Source organism: Chiloscyllium punctatum, chromosome 39 (genome assembly GCF_047496795.1).
Source record: "Chiloscyllium punctatum isolate Juve2018m chromosome 39, sChiPun1.3, whole genome shotgun sequence".
NCBI classification, from domain to species: Eukaryota; Metazoa; Chordata; class Chondrichthyes; order Orectolobiformes; family Hemiscylliidae; genus Chiloscyllium; species Chiloscyllium punctatum.
Window position 1 is genome coordinate 25,387,036 of NC_092777.1, and position 17,785 is coordinate 25,404,820.

Here is a 17,785-nt window from a genome sequence, read left to right on the forward strand (position 1 = left end):
TATGTGTCTCTGTTGCTCTTTCCAAACTGCTTCTGCTGATAAATTGATGGTAAAAAAGACATTTTAGTTTGGAGGAATGCGTAGGTTTTCAGGAGGTACAAGCAGGGCTGGAGGTGGGTGAAAGCATAAAAAGCTAATGCAACAGGAAACTGGTTCCAACTTGCTAACTTCTAGGTTTAACTGGACTGTGTAAGGCTACTATTTTAATTCTTTGTTCATGCAATGGGACATAGCTGGCAAGGCCTGCATTTGTTGACCATTCTTTCAGGGTATACCTTCAGGAGAGGTGGATTGTCTATGAGCACCTGTTGTTTGCTTATTAAGTCAAACATTTCATTGAACTTCCCAGTTGAAGAGTGCATCCATGGGTTTCTGTCTTGCTGAAACTTACGGTGAAGGGAGGGCATGAACATAGCAGCTTTTGAATGAACCCAAAGGAAAATTGCAATAAATTCTCAGAACCTACAACTATTTACTTCTCATGGGAATGTGTTAACTTAAGTATTTAAACTGAAAGGTCACTCTTTATTTTAGAAGTTTTCCCAAACAGATCAGGGTGGATCTGATACTTTGGTTGTCTTAGAAATTATCACAGACCATGATCAATGAAGCCAGCACCAGGCCACTGTTTACCTGCGCAGCAGCAAGGGCAGGAGCTCGCAGGGGAAGCTACCCGTGACACATGATCTGCAGCCAGAGACTGTGTTTTCGTGATGTAATCCCATTTTCATGTTTATGCCTATCCTCGACCGGTAAGTGAAGACATAACTTCCAATAATTTTCCTCCATTTCCCTGGATTGTACCACTTGTGAAATCATCAATTTTTAAAAGCGTTGAAGTATTTCCAGACTTCCACCTTTAACTTCCCCACTCTCGCCTTCAGAAGGCTGGAAGAACACAGCAGCATCAGGAGGTGGAGAAGTCGATGATTCACTTTGAGACCCTTCCTCAACGTTTTGGGTCGAGACCCTTCTCCACCTCCTGATGCTGCTGTGTTCTTCCAGCCTCCTGTTTCTCTACTTTGGATTCCACCGTCTGCAGTTTTTTGTCTCTTCCACTCAGACCTTGTGCAGCAGCCTGAGAGAAGGATGGTGTACACTGCTGAGTTGCGAGATGACAGTGAATGCTGTTAGAGTGAGAGAGGAGATATGCGTTGTCAAGTGGGTGAAGATTTTGGGGGGTCAATGAGGGGATGGGGGTGGGCATAGTTAGCATTTGCATTTTTGGAGGTTAACCGCTTAATTTAAATAACGCGTCCATGAATTTAAGATAGTCGATAAGGCTTGAGTCTAGCTAATGATTAGCAGGCATGACAATGCTGGAATTATGGCCATCCAATTTGTCGCCAAAAGGAAGTAGACTCTGCATCCTTGCTGGAAATAGCATTACAAGATGCAAGGTTCCAATATAAATGGTAGGAAGGCAGCTTAAATTGTCTGATCTGACTTAAAGATCTGGGCCAAAATATCCTGTCATTCATGAATGGAAAATTGATCGTCAATCTAGAAATGAGGATACCAGATCACCTGTCATTTGCACACGAGTCTATATGTTATGGGCATTTGGCTTTAGGTGTTAACAAATAAGTTGAGTCAAATTGTCCCATGTGTTATTCACTTTACAGGCCTATAAAAGTGCAGAAATAAAACCACCGTTCACTCCTGTGGGCATTGACTTCTTATGGTTGTGCCAGTTTGAGTTGAATAGTGTGCACATTTCATCATTATTTTTTCACCTCATAAATGATAATATTGCAAACAGTCCATATTGTGCACCTTTAGCACTAGTTCAACAAAAGTGTGTCTCGTCATTTCTTCATTGCTTTTGGAGACTTAATAGAAGAATGGGTTTTAACATTCTAGACCTTTTTGCTAAAATGATCTGTTCAAATTTTATCTGGTTGAGAAATATTTAACTCCATTTCTGTCTTTATACTGGAAATAAAGTTGAACTTAGACAATATGCCCACATAACAAGCTCAGTGGTGCAGGATCTTTAAGTGGTGAAGTTATAGTGTCAGCTGCAAAGGAAAATGACTAAGTAGGGGCTGGAAGTTCCCAAACTTATATGTCAGTTACTTGTCAATTGATGGAACAGTGCGTAGAACATTGAGGGTTTGTGGCCCACTCCTGGGCTCGAACACAGAAACCAAGGTTGACACAGGTGCAGTACTTGCAATGTTCCGCTGATGGAGGTACTGTCTATAAGATAAAATGTTGCACTAAGTTGGATGTGTTAGACCCTGAGAACCATGGGTTTTTTTGTCAGTAATGTGAAGAATAGGGGAAAAGGCAGAAGATTGATGCGGGTGCGATGGGCTGAAAGGGCTCTTTTTGCACCATAATAATTGTGTCTCTATGTGACTATTTTTTCGAAGAGCAGGGGAGTTATCTTCAGTGTCCAAGTCAATATTTATCATGCAGACAAGAACACTACAACAAATAATATGGTGGTCATCACAAGCTGTGTAGGAGTTTGCTGTATGTAAAGTGCATTTCTTACAGTACTGCAATTCCTAAACTTCAAAATGTATCATTGGCGCTTTGAGACATCTGGTGATCATGGAACACACTGTAGAAATGGAAAGTCGTTCAGAGCAAAGAAAGATTTTTGAATAATCCAGATTATGGCACATAGGAGGGTATTCCTCCTTGTATTGAACTGTCATGGACAATGGAAACATAAGTTCTCAGCAGGTTATAAAGAGAAACACCAGATAATGTAGCTTCAAGAACTTCAACAAACAAGAAGATGAACGTCAAAGGGACTTATTTGATTTGTGGAACCATTAAATTCTCAATTATTTTGAGTTTTTGAACTGTAAGAAGAAACCTGATTGAGAACATCTTGGATCCAGAGATTCATTGAGAAGGTTTTGAGACCATCCTTGCAAGTTGTTTTGATGAAAGTAGACAAAGAGAGATTTTATATGGAACCATTCCTGAAAAGTATACTTTTTCAGGAAGAGAGAGTGAAGAAGAAAGAGAAAAAGAGACTCCTGAAAACAGCTGGTGACCTGCTGTGACGCAATTGTGCAATTTCAAGTGCATTGTCTTTAGAAACAAAAACCAGGAATCCGCCCCCCGCCCCAACTCGCCCTCAAAACCTGCTGGTGTGAAAATCCTACCGGCATAAGAATACTCCCCCCATCAAATGACATCTCAACTCCTGAATCTGAATTGAAGTGTTAACCTCTTTTTTCCTCACCAGCGAGGAACTCTTCAGTACTGATGATTACTTGTTTTAATCTTGGTATATGTAATTTCATGTTAATTACTTTAATTCTCCATCCCTAAGAAACCTTCGGCAATTACTTTTAATAAACTAACTATTAACCTGTTTTTACCAAAAGCTTGACTTGCTGGTTTGCTTTACCTTGAATTGTTATAAATTAAAAAGAGGGCTATGTGAACTCTTTTTACTGACCCTGTGATGGACTTGATTGGCATTTGTGACACTAACACTGCTAGTCTTCTTTGTATCAGTTACCAAAGTTTAACTTGTAATGTTTTACCTTTAAATCGAGCTAGTTCCATAACAGTAGAATATTTTCCATGTAACTCATGTCAATTCTTATCAAACTTGCACTCCTGTGTCTCTTTGAGATAGCATGTGATACAAAACTGGAAGTCATTACCTTGAGATTCCTTGTAGGTTGATTCTTTTTATATATCTAAAATTTTAAATAATAAAATGTACATTCTTTGTTTTAGAATTATTAATTGTGATTTTTGGTTTTGAACAGGTTTGTAACTCGCCCAGATGTCAAAGAGAAAAGATTGCCAGATTTCTTGGATTGGGTGCTGACCTCATTGTCTAAAGCCAGTCAGACAATGGAAGGCATGGTTGTGATAGATGGAATGCTTCAAGCTCTGGTAACTGCTTGATTATGTGGATCACATTTTACTTGGATAAGTTTAAATATTGCATATTCAATGTTTGCTTTCTGCGGGAAACTTTTAAGGGACATTGTGATATGAAGAAAATATGCACATTTTTTTGCTTTCCATTTCATTTCTAAAATATTTTTTCCTTTTGGCATCCAAACATTCTCCAGTAGAATCGTCAGGTGACTTCCTGGACCCCTCCTTAGTTACTGTTCGTCAAGTGTGCAAAAGTGGCTTCAAATGAAGAACATGCAGTTAGTGTTAGGAAGATTCAGACTTGACCACATAATTCAGATTGAGATTCCAGTTGCAGGCCAATGTAAAATGATACAGTTTGTCATGAGGATTTCTCCAGTATTACCTCAGTCATCACCACCTAAAACTGATGAGCAAGTAGTGAATGAGTTTGAAATTCCATGTCACATGATATGAAATAACTTCACCCAGCACAATAAATGAAGTTCTGAACCTGATTTTGTCAATAAGCATAGCCCATTCAAGACTAGTTTAATGACTGTTCATATGTCATGTTATCCACTGATGGTATGCAATTCTGTTTAATAAATAAAGAACAGTGACATGCGTTCTATGAATTGCTTGATGCTCTTTAATTTTCAATACTTAACTGTCACCGTAGGGTATGAATGATTCATCCAAATTATGCATGACGCATATACCATAATTTGAGTCCAGAATATACAGAAACTATTTGCCCTTTGAGCGCAACTTGAAATGGCAGTTACACAAGTAATGCTTTAAGGAACCTGCTTCCAAACTGAATGTACTAAGTTATTGTGCTACAGTTGACAACATGATATTGACTGTAAACATTGAAATATATTTGTTATTGTGCATTGCCAAGCTCTGAGCTGGACTGGAAAATAGTTTCATCTTGAGGGACCTGTTTGGTCATCTGTGATTACTGAAAAGGAGTGTTCATCTCTTCCTACACTCCTTTTTGGGCTTCATATCTCTCAGGACATAACTTTTCTTTTGCTGGACCAGTTGATCACCTGTAAAATTTACCTGATGCAGCTGGGTTTTCTGTAACTCATCATAAACTGAAAATGTCTTTATTATTCCTTGCTTTTCTGTCTCTTAATATGTAGGTCAGAGGCTGATTTTTCATCTAACTTATAGCCTGAGAGAGAATTATCAGAGATTTCTACCTGTATCAAATTCCCAGGGTAACATCAAACCTTGTACTTCTCCTGAATCTTTACATTTGTTATGTTGAAAATAATGTCATAATAAAGTAAAGATCACAAATGTTGAGGTATCCCTGTTGTATCTAGTTCAACAGCTTTAGTTATGCAAATATCTGGAATTTGAGTAACTAGGAGAAAGTAGGACTGCAGATGCTGGCAACGTCAGAATTGAAAAATGTAGTGCTGGACAAGTACAGCAGGTCAGACAGCATCCGAGGAGCAGGAGAGTTGGGCTTATGCCCGAAACATCGACTCTCCTGCTCCTCGGATGCTGCCTGACTTGCTGGAATCTAATCTAATCTAATCTGAGTGTCAGCAGACTCTAACCTTAATCTTAAAGCCATGCAATCTTTCTGTGGCTTTAACTCTTGTTAGTTGTGATACCTAGCCCCTTATCAAATTCTCTGTGCTCATACCTGCTCTGCCTCCACCTGTGATCTCCATCATGGTGACACTCCTGTCAACACATTCGGTACCAAATTCCTCTGATACTTCGCTTCTCTTTGTGTAGCAAACCTATTTTGCCCATCAACCTCCAAATTTAAGGTCCTTGTTAAATACAATTACCTACCTAAAGTATCCCCCAATCTTTGTTGCTCAACAAATCCTCGTTGTAGGTCGTGTCTGGGACCTTCCATTGCCTTCCCTCTGAATTCATTTTATCTTCTTCCAAAGCAATTCCTCTGTACAATTATCTCATTCAAATTCCTAGCCAGTGCCTGAAAGTTGATTGCCTGTGGTTGCCGTACTACTGTTGTGTTGAATACTGTTATCTTGTTTATGCATTCTGTTTGACTATAATCCAGATTTCCTCCTGTTTCTCACTTTCATGCTGTGCTGCTTGCACTATTGATCTCACCCAATGGATCCATCTTGTGGGGGAGGGCTGTCCTATGCCAGTTTGATTACCTTTTAGATGATTTTTAACTCCTGTCATATTTATTCATGTTTTCAGCATAAGAGTATAAGATACATAAACGCAGAATTCTGCTATTCAACACATTGAGTCTGCTCTGCCATTCGATCATGACTAGGAACTTAGAAGCATAGGAATTAGGAGCAGGAATAGGCAATTTAGCCTGTTGAGCTCATTCTGCCACTTAACCTGATCTCTACTCCACTTTCATGTCTATTCCCTATAGCGCTTTATCCCACTTTTGATCTGTTGATTGATTCTGCCTCCATTGCACTCTGGGGAAATGAGTTTCACAGCCCTCTAAGAGAAATATTTCCTTCTCATCTCAAAATTGAACCTATCTCCTGTCACTGTAAATCTAGGCCCTCATGTTTTAGACTGACCCACAAGGGGGCCACACCAGTTCAGTGTCCACCATATCAATTTTGTATACTTCAATCACCACCATCATGGCCCCCCAACCCCGCCACTGCTGCCAATATTCTTCTGAACTCCAGCAAGGTCAAATCTAAACTATTCATCTGCTCCTCGTTAGATAGCACTTTGACCCCGGAATCAATCTGGCGAACTCTTCTGAACTACTTCCTGTATCACCACCACCTTCATCAAATAAGGAGACCAAAGCTGGGCACAATACTCCAGGTATGCTCTCACCAGCAATTTATATAATTGTAACAACACCTTTTACTTTTATAATCCTGTCATTTTGCAATACTTGCCAAGGACATTATTGCCTTCTGCAATAAATGGCTGCCGTGTTTCTCAACATCCTTCTCCTGCCTTCTCCCAGTGACCCTTGATCCCCTTATTAGTCAAGAACCTATCTACCTCTGTCTTAAATACACTCACTGACTTGACCTTCATAGCCTTGTGTGGCAATGGATTCCATTGACACATCACCTGGCTGAAGAAATTACTTCTCATTTCAGTTCCAAAGGGTTTTCCCTTCACTCTGAGGTAGGCCCTCAGATACTAGTCTCTCCTACTGGTGGAAATATCTCTGTGACCACTCTATCCAAACCCCTCTCAATATTCTGTAAGTTTCATGAGATCCCCTCCCTCATCCTTCTAGGACTCCTAAATTCTTTGTGCTTCAGTTTTCCGAAGCCTTTCCCCATTAAGAAAATAATGCATGCCTCTATTCTTCCTCTCAGAGTGCACAACTAAACTGTCTTCCATCTGTCACTTCTTTACCCACTCTTCCAGCTAGTTCAAGTCCTTATGCAGCCTCCCTGCCTCCTCAACAATACCAGTCCCTCCAAATATCTTTTGCCATCTTACAAACAATGCCCTTGGACGTGAGTCTTCAATTTTTGCAACCTGTTGGACAGCCTTGGAGAGTTGATAAGACTGCATTTGTTGCTCAACTACATCCTCAAGTACCTTTCATAAGAAGGTCAGAACTTGTTATAAAGGATTCATATTATGTACACAAGCGCTTACCTATGTTTTAATCATTTGAAAAACAAGTGCCGAAACTAGTGAACAACAGGGCCATTGCACATTATAGAGGTAAGAACAATGACTGCAGATGCTGGAAACCAGATTCTGGATTAGTGGTGCTGGAAGAGCACAGCAGTTCAGGCAGCATCCAAGTCGATTTCGAAGCTACTTGGATGCTGCCTGAACTGCTGTGCTCTTCCAGCACCACTAATCCAGAACCATTGCACATTATGTTAAGTTCTTTTGCTTACTTTTTTGATCATGTACTTTGCTGCTTAAGTCTTTCCACTAAGTCTTTAAATAGCTTATGTTGGGAGGGGAGGCATATTGTTTTACAAAACAATGGCTGCAGTGGATGTTGGAATGTGCACTGTGTAGGGTTCAACTTCTACAAACTCGATTGCCCACATCAAATCTGACATTAAGTCTGGTCCCAGTTGTTCTTGACTGGCATTAACACTTTAGTCCTCACATACTGAATTTGAAATAGTTTGATTTTCTCTGGAATCCAGTGATATTCATATTCTTGCCTCAGATATTTTTCCTTTAGCACAACCATTTGTGAGAGAGTCAGCTGCCTGCTTTGGATGTATATTCTGCAAGTAGCTTGCCAGACTCCCCTCCCATGACTTTTAACTGCTTTCTCAGAACTAACTTTTTCAGTAAGGCTTTTAGCCTAATGTTGTAGATTTCACTCTTCTTAGCTTGATGTGAATTCCTTTACCTACTTCACTTTCTGGATCAGCTTGAGTTGTTTAATTTTGCACTGCGGGCTCTTGTTTGACTCTCCTAGGTAATTGTTTGGAGAAGAGAGGATACTATTGGTTATGCAACTTCATACCTGCATAAGTAAGATGTTTGGACCAGATATTCTTTGTGTTCTTTGTGTGTTTCTACATAATCATTATATAATAATTTACATGATTTGGAGGAAAGAAATGAATGTACTGCAGCCAAATTTGCAGATGAGACAAAAATAGTTTGAAAGGCAAGTTGAAAAAGAGAAAGAAACAGTTTACGGAGAGATACTGTGAGTGAGTAAAAAAGTCAGCAAATGGAGTACAAAGTAGCAAAGTGTGAAGTTTTCATTTTGTAAAAGAGAACCAAATTACAAAGTGTGATATAAATAAAGAAAAAAGTGTGGAAAATTGCAGCACAAAGGGATTTGGAGGTACTTGTTCCTGAAACACAGAAAGCTAGCACACAGGAGCAGCAGTTGATAAGGAAGGTTAATGGAATGCTTTCCATTATTTCAAGTGGGTTGGAGAGTAGTAGTTGGTAAGTGGTACTGGTGAGACCACATCTGCAGTTGTTTGAGCAATTCTTGTCTCCTTGTTTAAAGAAAGTCATGCTATCATTGGAGGTAGTTAAGAGAAGGATCATTTGGAGAGTAAAAGATGAAGAGTGTTCAGAATCAAGGGTATAATATGTTGAGGTGGAAGGAGGAACCCTCATTACCTCCCTTTTATTACTTTATTGAAGAACTCAATTAGTTTGTGAAATATGACTGGTCATGTGTTGACTTCTATTTATTAACCCATAATTTTACAAATGTCAAATCATCTATTTGTAGAATTTTATCTCCATGATCCCACCATCCATGTTAGGCAAGGGGCCTTCAAATGCTGGATTTTTTCTTTCTTCGTTCTTAACTGAAGATGTAGCAGTTTTAATACTCTACTCTGTCACACTTGAAAAGGAAACAGACATTTGTGACCAGAACCTTTACATGTGCTATCCTTATTTCCCTCAGTAACCTACAATGCATTGTTTCTGGGCAGGGCGACTGAATAGCCAAACTGAGCATAATGTATATTATAATATAGATTTAACTGTCTTGACTCACTGTCATAACTTCTGTTGCAATGAAGGTTTTCTCTGCTGAAGCACAAGATTCACCTTTGTGCTTGTTTTAATGTAGAATTGTGATTTATATACTCTTACCAAATTAAAATTATAACATGAAGGAAAGTATCTTAAACATTGAATTATGTAATTAAGGCACATACAATGCTGTAATTATTTCAGAAGAAGATAATTAGTATACTCCAGATAACCGTGGACTCCTAAAACAGGAGGAGGTTATTCAACCCATCATGTCTGTGATGGTTGAAATAGTTCTATCCCATTACTCTTTTCCAAAAGATCAACAAAATTTTCCCTTTCAATTATTTATCCAGTCACCTTTTGAAAGTTACCGTGGTACTGCTTCCAGCCTACTTTCAGTTGGTGCATTCCACATCATAGCTTGTTATGTAAAAATAAGCTTAATGTGTTCTGATTTTTCTCATTCCAGTACTAGTGACTTTCTCTAGTCACAATGGGTACTTTCAGAATAATGTCTTGTACCAGCTACTTTGCTAACCTAAAGGCAAAACATTGTTAACCTGAAATCATATACAAGAGATTCCCTAACAAAACTTGCTTCTATGTGTTATTCTGAATCAACTGTTCTTAATACCTGCATTTGTTCTCAGTTCAGACAATCACCATTTTAAAATGAACCATTTAACTAGAAATAGGAATTGTTAGCTGAGGCAAGAACAATAGTAAGCAATTACCATTCCGTTTTGTCCAAATGCTATTTTTCTTGAATTAGGGATTATCTAATTATCTGCTTATTCCTACCAGTCCTTGGAACTTGTAGATCTTTAATTGGGTCACTCCATTCCTTGTGTATTGCTCGTGGTGAATTGGGAGGCTGAATAGTCTAGTTTAAATACGATCAGGTGTTATATTGATGTAGTTTGAAGCATCACATTTCATTGTGATATTTTGGTACAGCTTCAAATAAGAGAAATTAATCTGTGTCGAATAACATTACGATATTAGCTCAGGTAATTCTAAAAGGAAATTTTTTTTTATTGTCAGAATAATGTATCACTGAAATCCTGATGGCAAAACATTGTGTTATTTTATTGCAAACGTTGGCTATGCATTTTTGTTAATTATTTCAAGAGAACAATGCATTTTAGTTGTAAAATACTTTACGTAAGTTATTGATATAAGAGGAACAGTGGTATTTGTGGACTACATTCTTTTGCAAAACAGGTGCATAGCCTTGGGTTTTATTTCCTTAATCCATACCTTTAATTATGTTTGTAGGTGCAGTTTACAAATACTGATTGTTGAACTATTTACCTGGGTGGGGTTAATGTTTCAATTTTTTTCAACTTTGGCTCACAAGTTTCATGGCTGACATTTTTGATTGTATTTGTTAGGGTTACATGTAACCGTGGCACTGGGTGTTGGCAAGCACTTAAAAGTGACGTGAAGGAAAATTGAATGACTATTCTGTTTTTCTCCTAAAGCCCAATCTGATGCTTCCCTGATATTTAAGCTTGTTTATTTTGTGACCGGTTAAGCAAGGCATAGCTTCCCAATTTTGAATGTGTTTTATGATGGGAAGCAGAGTTTGTCTCAGCATTCCGACATTAGACAGGAAATTTGGCCTAGTTGTTTCTTCTGATCATTATAAAATAACTGCTGCTGGAAGTATGTTGTCACTTGGTGAAACAAGGTCAGATCTGAATATAATGTCCCCTGTGGTTAAATAATCTGACTACATCTGAGATGGTTTGTATTAAGTGATCTGGTGCCCTTAAATTTATATGTCAGCAAAATTTGGTGTCTTGTAGAAGAAGAAAGGGAAGGAAATTGCTGTGAAAAATAAGTGAGAAAAAATTGTTAAACCTTTACCCTCAATTCTTTATTTTGCATGGTGTGCTGCTTCTGGAACCTTCATGTGACATTAATCATGACAAACAAAGTAGTCAGTAATAAAGTAGGCAACATCTATGTTGGTTTTTTAAAGTAGGTAAGTAGCAATCATGATATCACGATCATAATGTAATCAAAACAGATGAGTACTTAAAATAGGTTTTCCCAACCAGTAATATGCTTTAATAAGTAAAAAAATGGACATATTATAAAGAGAATATTGAAATGATATTAAGAAAAACTCAAAAGATGGAAAAGTAAATTCCCTAGGTCTTCTAATATCTTGCTGTTTTGTATTGGTGCGAAAGACAGTTTGGAAATTTATGAATAGAAACACAAGACGCTTTTGGAAATGTTTTGGGTTTAAGTTTGCAGACCACGTTTCTGAAATCTCACTGGTCCCTTTTTTTATACCAGAGTAATTCAAAGTGAAGGGGGTTTTTGGAGATACAGGTCATTCTAATATAATGTGCATTTCGTCAACACAGGTTTCCTGTAACACGATTGATAAATTGGGGACACTGTTTCTAGGTACAAAGTTTTAAAATGTATGTTGGCTCTAACAGAATTACATTGCCAGCACTAAGCGCTGTTTCTAAAGTGTGATTTTTCTATAATGTGAGGTTACACAGGAGCACAACCATCGCATTATGAAAGAACGACTGTATTTGTGACACCTTGTGCCAATAGCAAACAACTAGTGCTACATGGATGCAAAATAATCCTCCATTGATTTGGACTGTGTACCTTAATGTTGGAAGAATTTTTGTTTTACAATTCTTATGTATTCAGTTTGGCAAATGAGCACTTTTTCTTCCAAAGTTGGATTGAAAGATTTTTGGTAAAATTTAGCTTGTTTGGCATAGTTTACAGTTCGCTTGATTTGTGGTAGCACGCTTTTCTGTGAAATGGAATGCTGCCAATGCTATCTCCATTTCATTATTCATCATTGGGCTCTGTGTTACTGCTAACAAATGCTCAGTACTGCATCACCATTCCTCTGTCAATTGCTCCACTATCTTTGATTTGCCACACTACTTCGCCAGCATCCAGTATTGGATGAGCAGAAATGTCCTCCGTTAAATAATGGGAAGATGGAAGCCATTGTTTCTGGTCTCCAACCCAAACGCTATCCCTTATCAACTGATTCTGATCTGCTATACTTTATATCGGTTATCACTGGTGTGCAATTAACACTGATCAAAAAAATTCAAGTTTCACAGTTGCCCGGAGAGGAATCTTCCATATTTTAGGATTAGATTGAATAATGCCCTTGAATTTTCACAGCTTTTTCAGTGGTATGTGCTATTATTGATGTTCAATTAGGGCTTTGGTGTCTTTTGCTGCAGTGTAGGTGTTGCCTTTGTGCCTTTTAGCTTTCTGAATTCATATATTCAAGATAGAACATTTCTTTACTTATTGCAAATGTTTTCTTGCTTTTTCAATAATCTTGCTGCTATTTCTGCTTCCTTCATGTATACTTCCAAAGCTGTTCCCTCCAAGTTCTGACTTGATGAATGTTATCTCTTGAATTTTTAATGTATTTTAAGAGACCTAAAATCGATAAACATGAAATTTGTGTGTACATCTAACATTGTCCATTACAAAAATTTGAATGTGAGTGAGGAATGTCTACAATGCAACAGCATACATTGTAGCTTTCAATTCCGAACATTTCATATTTCGATCACTGTTTCCATTTCACTCTTTGCACAATTTATTTTCTTAAATTGCTGATGGAATATTTCTTTTGTCATATTCTATTACCTGAATTAATTATTTTCAACAGATCAATCCTTGTTTGATTTCAAATTCCTGATCAAAGTAAGTGAATATGTATTGATAACCGTGCACATGTACAGTGCACAAAATTAATGCCTTATTTCATTTGGGACACTTGATCAAATGATACTGAGTGAAACAATATTATGAAGATGCCAAAGTTTGAAGGGTGAAGGCATGACAGATGTGTGCAAAACTGCTTTATTTTCTAGGAATTGAAGTTAAATTGTTGATGACATTTGTTACTATTTTCCTTCAATTTGTGCTTAAAATAACAACAACAAAGTTTGTACATCCTCCCAGTTGTCTTTTGATGATTTTTAAGAGAAAAGAATTTTTAGTTTTGAATGAATTCCTCGTAACTGTTGCTGAACATAGGTACTGAATTCCTCAAAAGACCAAGTTGAAGAGCTTGCTTGTCAGGATTGAAATTGATACACAAAGCATATTGTAACTATTAAATAAAACAGCTCCCTTCTCTCCTCCAAGTTGCTCAAAACTGTCAATTGGTTTGTTTTTAATTAGCAGAACAAATTGACAAATTAGCTGTGCTCTTTTATTTATTTTTTTTTGTTTCCTCACAGGCACAACTATTTAAACATGGAAAAAGAGATGACTTTTTACCCTTTGGTATGATGTTATACTTTATGCAACATATTTTATTTTAATGAAATTGTGATTTAACCTGTAAAAGAGGGTGGTACTTCATTGGAAGGTTAATGCAATGTACTGTTCTGGTTCTGTACTATAATTTGTAATGTCAAGTTGAAGTACATGTGGGGCGCGTATGTGTTCTGGACTTTAAAATGGTGAACTTGTTTTTCAACTTTGGGCATTGAATCAGTCTTCTGTTTCTTGGTTCAGTTGTTCCAAAATACATTCCTGCAGCAGAAGTGATGCTTGGAAATAAAAAGGAAACTCTTAACACTTGATGCTTTATAATTTAAATCTCAAGTTTTGCTATGTTGGAGGCATATTCAAATAGTGAACAAAATTGTTTGTGGGACCACTAAGTGTTTTAGCAAGAAAATGATATAATGTTAAACAATGTGTGCATATAGAAAATAGATAATACATTCGGCATAATTCATGCCATTTGGGAGTTTTTAAGTATCAATTCTTGGGTGGTACTTAAATTCGGTTTATGTTTTATTATGATAATGCCACTTGTGACTCCCTATTTAGAGGCGACAACCTTAGAAATGTATCACTGTGTCAGTTTGTTTTATCAATAAATTCAAAATTTAATTATGAGAAACAAATTTAGTTTGCATTTAGAAAGCCCCTTTCACATGTTTCAAACTGCTTTACATGGGGAATAGGAAAACATTAATAAAATAAGAGTGTGACATGAGCCAAGTTGTGTGTGTTGGGGCAGTGACTAATTTAGAAGTACAGGTTTCTTCATCTCGATGTTGGACATGTGTTTTCTCCCTTTGGGGCAATCTGGAACTAGTGGGCACCGTTTCAGAATATAGGGTCTCCCATTTAAGGTGGAGATGTGAACGAATTTTCCTTTGAGCGTTGCCAGTATTTAGAATTTATTCTCGAGAGAGGCTGGATCATTGAATATTTTCAAGGCTATATTAGTCAGAGTTTTGTTCAACTTGGAAGTGAAAGACAGACAGAAAAGTGAAGATAAGATGACAACCGCAGTCTTATCGACTGACAGAGCTTAAGGGACTGAAAGGCCAACTCCTACTCCTACTTCTTATATTTTTATGTTCTAAGTGTGAAGAGACTCATGGAGTCAAAGTAGATACTTCCCTCTTGACGTCTGTGCTGTCGAAAGTGGAGAATATTCAGAAAATGACTTGTAGAAGTCCAGAATTGAAGGACCGAAAAGTGGTTTGGGATAGATGCAAGTAAGGACATATTTAAAGGGTGCTTTTGGAGAAAGGCAGTAGAAAATAATGAGATATGAATTTTAAACTAACCAATGGAAAGCCATAGGGCCTTCCCTGACAGCTCTAAGAGCTTGGAAGTGATTGGGAACCATGCTAATTTGAAGAGGAGAAGGAGGAATAAAATGAAGAACTGCTAAAAGCCTATTTGCTGGTACTTCTGGCTGATGAGTCTAAGGACTACTTGGAACCTTTAAGAATTGCCATCAGAATTTGTGAACAATTTCTGAAATAGGCATGGACAAAAATGTTTCTTTCAAAAGCATCTTCCAGGCCTAGATAAAGCTGGCTATCTCAGCTGTTCTGAGGCAACACGATTTCTGAACTTTCAGCCCTAAATCACAAACTATTCCTTCATTAGTTCTAAACCAAGGAGGTTTTATCTCCATTCTTTATCCCATTCCCTTGGATTAGTTTTCGCTCTAAGGCAACTTGGTTTGGTCGTCACCTACACTTTGGTTTCAGATTGAAAGACAAACTGCCCTCTTGATATGACCAGTACACGCCATGGTTTTGATGACTAACTGATTCCAATGACAGAAGGGAACTGGAGGTAATTCAACTCAATTAGCATGAATCAAATTGTTGCCTCCACAAGATAATTTATCTTCTACACGAAAGCTCTTGATAAACCTCAAAAGATCTCTAGTATTCTCTCCTGATGACATTTTGATTGCTTGTGAAGTTGCATAATTTGAACCCACTGAGCCAGTGATCATTGATAGAGCACTCCTTCCTTAGCCAGTGCGGATCAACAAATTGTGATCTCCAGGCCTCCCAGTATGGTCATGAGGGCAATCTTTTTGCCGGTGGCTTAATTCCATGTGCTTCTTCCAGTGGTGACGGGGATACTGAGATATTTCATCTTGTGTGGACATCAACTTAGCTTGGTCGTTAGTAACATGTTAGAACTCAAAACGCTTTTGCAATTATGTAGAATAACAAAACTATATGTTAACAATGGGCTGGAAATCTGAAACATAAACAGTGATTGCTGGAGAAACTCAGCGGTGTGGCAGCTTGTGTGGAGAGAAAGAAGAGTTGAGGTTTTGAGGATGGTGACCTTTCTTCTAGACGTTAACAATACACTGCCAGTCCAGTCCCTCTTTTGAAACACACAAGTTTTATTTCCTAAAAATAAATTAAGTATAAATTCATCCTAAAATGTATGATATGAAAATTGTTAACTTTTTAAAGTGCTATTCTCTGACAATGGCTCGCAAAAAAATCATGGCAAGTTACATAATGGAGTTCTACAAAATTGAAGAATAGGTTCAGCTTCTTCCTGGGTGTTGCTCAAACGAAAGAGACACAAGAATTCCAATATTAAATGTGACGAGGAGACAAATCAGGATTAATATTTGAATTAGTTTCCCCATTTATTTCTAGTTCAACCAACTTTGCACATTGTAAGCAGCATTTTGAATAATTCTTTGAAATTGGTTTGTTCTCTAGCTCCAACAGTTTTGAAGTGCCTTGATGAACGTAACATTCCTGAGTGTAACCACACTATTCTTCGCAAACTGGGCATAAAACTCATTCAAAGGTTGGGCCTTACATTTCTGAAACCGAAGATTGCTAAATGGAGGTATGTGTGACGACAGACTAAGGTTCTTCAATCAACGGTTTTGCGCTTGAGGTACAGAGGAAGTTGAAAAATCAGTTTGCTGTGGAATAAAACGGTTATCTAGAAATTAGTTTCGGTCAAAGTTCCTCACTCATGTTTTTCATTTTGATCTATCCAGCAGGAGCAGCACAGTTTCACTGTTAATTGTGCCCCACTGTTCCAACAAGCCATCTCAATACATACGAAATCCTAATTAGATCACCAAAATGGTCAGTTTGCCTGACTGACTGCTATTCAGGGAAAAAAAATCATGTCCGGTTTCATCACTAACAGAAATAACTTTTTATTTATTGTAACGTAGGAAAGGATTACTAATTTACTATCATTATACATAAACCATAAAACTCCAAAGAGACAGACAGACAGGCACACAGACACAGACACACAAAGTTTAGATCACATGGATCAGTCAAGTTGTCTGTCTCAAATCCATTTGATTGTTAGCACAAATAACGTACCGTTGTCTGTAAAGCAATGGTCACTCTTCACCTTAATAGTTTATCTAAAAGACCTAAGTTTTGTTGGATTCTTTTGTTTCAATTTCTTGGCCTATCTTTAGATTACACATGCAGGAAGAGACAGATGTTTTCAGCCCACCTACTCTGGAGATCTCTGGCTGCCCCGCACAGGCAGATCTATGGCAAGCTGCACCTCAACCAATCCTAGGGATGTTGTCAGCTCGACCTAAGTCCCACACTGTGTCCCCCTCACTGTTTCAAAAAAGCAATATTGACTGATACAGCTGAGCAGATGCACTATTGGATTTTTTTCAAATGTCAAAACTTTTTGTAATTTCAGCTGTACCCCAGTCCAATTCCATTCCAGTTTACTGTCCAAAAGGAGGAAAAACTGTGATCCCTTCCAAAAGATGCAGATCAAGCAACACATTTATATTATCTGTCCAAATTTTGAGTATAACAGAAGTTTCTAATCAAATGTGGAAATAGTTTTGGCCTTTTGAATTTGACCTTGCATGGTAGGTATACCTAACTAAGGAGTGAAGTTTGAAGTGAGACAGAAGAAAGATGGACACTTTTTTTTGGGTTTGGGAGTGTAAACATGTTTTTTGAATGCATTGATCATTTTAGTTTTTTTTTGTTTGGTTTTTAACACGTTCTTTTTAAATTATTGTCTGAGTTAGGAACAAATTGATTCCTTCCCTTGTGACCCATTGGGAGAACAGAGTTTGAATTTAAAAAAGCATTTGATATTGACTCTGTATATAGAGGTTACATATAGTACAGAAACCAGTCAGCCAGGTTCCTTTCATGACAAATAAAAGACTCGTTTATTGCAA

General features: G+C 37.6%; 1 protein-coding gene across 2 annotated transcripts in view; it reads left to right on the forward strand.

Moving 5' to 3' along the window:
* Positions 1–17,785, forward strand: part of tbcd (tubulin folding cofactor D) — a 282,112-nt gene that overhangs the window by 60,455 nt on the left and 203,872 nt on the right. For both annotated transcript variants that reach the window (XM_072558324.1, XM_072558323.1), the window contains exons 7-9: positions 3,747–3,876; positions 13,542–13,587; positions 16,317–16,449. In XM_072558324.1, the coding sequence (XP_072414425.1) occupies positions 3,747–3,876; positions 13,542–13,587; positions 16,317–16,449 (309 nt within the window). The remainder of the gene's footprint in view (positions 1–3,746; positions 3,877–13,541; positions 13,588–16,316; positions 16,450–17,785) is intronic.